General features: G+C 67.7%; 1 protein-coding gene across 1 annotated transcript in view; it reads right to left on the reverse strand.

Annotated features, from left to right (window-relative positions):
• The window catches only part of LOC121337851 (soluble scavenger receptor cysteine-rich domain-containing protein SSC5D-like), a 4,779-nt gene extending 2,015 nt beyond the window's left edge, over positions 1 to 2,764 (reverse strand). The window contains exons 1-7 of the mRNA XM_041408222.1: positions 2,695 to 2,764; positions 2,525 to 2,578; positions 2,322 to 2,375; positions 1,869 to 2,192; positions 1,156 to 1,283; positions 430 to 537; positions 164 to 359 (exon numbers count right to left, since the gene is read on the reverse strand). Coding sequence (XP_041264156.1) covers positions 164 to 359; positions 430 to 537; positions 1,156 to 1,283; positions 1,869 to 2,192; positions 2,322 to 2,375; positions 2,525 to 2,578; positions 2,695 to 2,764 — 934 coding nt within the window. The remainder of the gene's footprint in view (positions 1 to 163; positions 360 to 429; positions 538 to 1,155; positions 1,284 to 1,868; positions 2,193 to 2,321; positions 2,376 to 2,524; positions 2,579 to 2,694) is intronic.
• Positions 2,765 to 2,924: the final 160 nt, after the last annotated feature.

The following is a 2,924-nucleotide window of genomic DNA, read 5'->3' on the forward strand; positions in this document are numbered from 1 at the left end:
TCCCCTGCCCCCCCTGCCCCCACCTGAGCCCCACCTGCCCTCACCTGTCGCACCTGTCTCACCTGAGCCCCACCTGCCCCCACCTGAGCCCCACCTGCCCTCACCTGTCTCACCTGTCTCACCTGTTCCCTGCCCTCACCTGTCCCCCCGTCCCCGCGCTCACCTGAGCAGATGGCTCCGGCATCCTCCATGTGGCCGCAGTTGTGCTCGCCCCAGGTGTGCAGGCGGCACCTGGCCAAGGTGAGCTCCTCACCTGTGCAGTGCGTCCCGTCCAGCCAGATGGGCCCCGCCCCCTGCCCGAAGCGGGCGTGGCCGGGGGCGGCCAGGGCGGAGCCGCAGCCCAGGGAGCGGCAGATCACCTGGGGGGGAGGGGACAGGTGAGGGAGCGCCACGGGGGGGCACGGGTGTGCCCAGGTGTGTCCCCCTCACCTGTGCGTCCGCCATGTCCCAGGTGTCGTCGCAGACCGAGCCCCACCTGCGCTTGTGCAGCACCTCCACCCTGCCCGCGCAGCGTGACGAGCCGTTCACCAGCCGCACCTGCCAAGAGCGGGACGGGACACACCTGGGACACACCTGGGACACACCTGGGACAGCTGGGGGTACACCTGGGGACACACCTGGGACACACCTGGGACAGCTGGGGGTACACCTGGGGACAGCTGGGGGTACCTGGGGATACCTGACACCTGGGACAGCTGGGACACACCTGGGGACACACCTGGGGACAGCTGGGGATACCCCAGGGGATACCTGGGGACACCTGGGACACACCTGGGACAGCTGGGACACACCTGGGACAGCTGGGACACACCTGGGACAGCTGGGACACACCTGGGACAGCTGGGACACACCTGGGACAGCTGGGACACACCTGGGACAGCTGGGACACACCTGGGACAGCTGGGACACACCTGGGGACACCCCTGAGGACAGCTGGGGATATCCACAGACACACCTGGGTCACCTGGGGACAGCTGGGGACAGCAGGAAACACCTGGGGATACCTGAGACAAGCCTGGGGCAAACCTGGGCTCACTTGTACACCTGGGTCACCTGGAGGCGCTTGGGGACACCTGGGCATACCTGGACACACCTAGGGGCACCTGCACATACCTGGGGGCTCCTGGGTGCACCTGGGCACACCTGAGGCCTTACCTTCAACTGCTCCTGGGTGTCCACCTGTGAGTCCACTTGTGAGTCCACCTGGGGCTCCACCTGGGCGCTCACCTGGACATCCCCGTGTGAGCGCACCTGGGGATGCACCTGCAGCGAGGGATCAGCACCTGTGGGGGAGGGAAGGGAGGAGTGGCACACCTGGTGCACCTGCCCCGGCTCACCTGAGCACACCTGTACACACCTGTGCACACCTGTGCACACCTGAGCACACCTGTCTGCGCTCACCTGCGCAGCGCACACCTGCGTCCTCGCTGTGGTAGCAGTTGTGGAGGCCCCACCCCCTCACCTGCACACACCTGCCCAGTCTCACCTGGCCATGTCACACCTGGCCATGTCACACCTGTCTGCACTCCCCTCTGCACACCTGGCCATGCCACACCTGCACACACCTGTTGGTGCACACCTGCACACCTGTCCAGCCTCACCTGTCAGAGCTCACCTGCTCAGCGCACACCTGAGCACACCTGCTCAGTCTCACCTGTGCACACCTGCCCGTGTCTCACCTGCGCATACCTATCCGTGTCTCACCTGCACACAGCACACACCTGTGCACCTGTCAGTACCTGCGCACACCTGTCCAGTCTCACCTGCACAGCGCACACCTGTGCACACCTGTGTCTCACCTGTGCACACCTGGCCGAGCTTACCTGTGCACACCTGTCAGTACCTGTGCACACCTGTCTGTGTCTCACCTGTGCAGCGCACACCTGCGTCCTCGCCGTGGTGGCAGTTGTTCTCCCCCCAGGTGCGGGCGGGGCAGCGCGCGAGCTCCGCCTCCTCCCCCGTGCAGGTGACGTCATCGAGCCACACCGGGCCCTCACCTGGCCCGAACTCACCTGAGCCCGCCGGCGCCAGGGCGGGGCCGCAGCGCACCTGGCGGCAGGTGACCCGCGCGGCCGCCAGGTCCCAGGTGTCGTCGCACACCGTGCCCCACCTGCCCGCGTGGAACACCTCGACGCGCCCCGCGCACCTGTGCGGGCCCCCGGCCAGGCGCACCTGGCCCTCCTCGGGCTCACCTGGGCACCGACGGCACGGCTCAGCTCACCTGGGCGTGCCAGGGCTCACCTGGGCACCAGGGCTCACCTGGGCACTCCAGGGGCTCACCTGGGCACTCCAGGGTTCACCTGGGCGTGCCCCGGGCTCACCTGGGGGTGTCAGGTGCTCACCTGAGGGTTCCGGGGTCGCACCTGGGGGCACACCTGGAACACAGGGCAGGGACAGGTGAGCTCACCTGGGCACTCAGGGCTCACCTGGCTGTGCCAGGGCTCAGCTGGGCACCAGGGCTCACCTGGGCACTCAGGGCTCACCTGGGGGTGTCAGGGCTCACCTGGGGGTGTCAGGTGCTCACCTGAGGGTTCCGGAGTTGCACCTGGGGGTGTCAGGGCCGCACCTGGGGGCACACCTGGGGCACGGAACGCAGACAGGTGAGCTCACCTGGGCACTCAGGGGCTCACCTGGTGTGGGAGCTGGGAGGTCTCACCTGTCTGACCCCTCTCACCTGTCCCCTCCCCCACTCACCGCAGAGCGCCCACAGGTGCAGCAGCAGCCCCAGGTGAGCCCCCAGGTAAAGGGGGCCCCGGACCCTCATGGCAGGTGAGTTCAGGTGGGCTCAGGTGAGTTCAGGTGACTTCAGGTGAGCTCAGGCACAGGTGAGAAGCTGTGGCCACCACAGGTGAGGTTTCAGGACAGGCTGAGCTGGGGAACAGGTGAGGGGGAGGGGCCAGGTGAGGGGGAGGGGCCAGGGCGAG

The sequence above is a fragment of the Onychostruthus taczanowskii genome, unplaced genomic scaffold (assembly GCF_017590055.1).
Source record: "Onychostruthus taczanowskii isolate IOZ18803 unplaced genomic scaffold, ASM1759005v1 scaffold292, whole genome shotgun sequence".
In the NCBI taxonomy this organism is placed as follows: Eukaryota; Metazoa; Chordata; class Aves; order Passeriformes; family Passeridae; genus Onychostruthus; species Onychostruthus taczanowskii.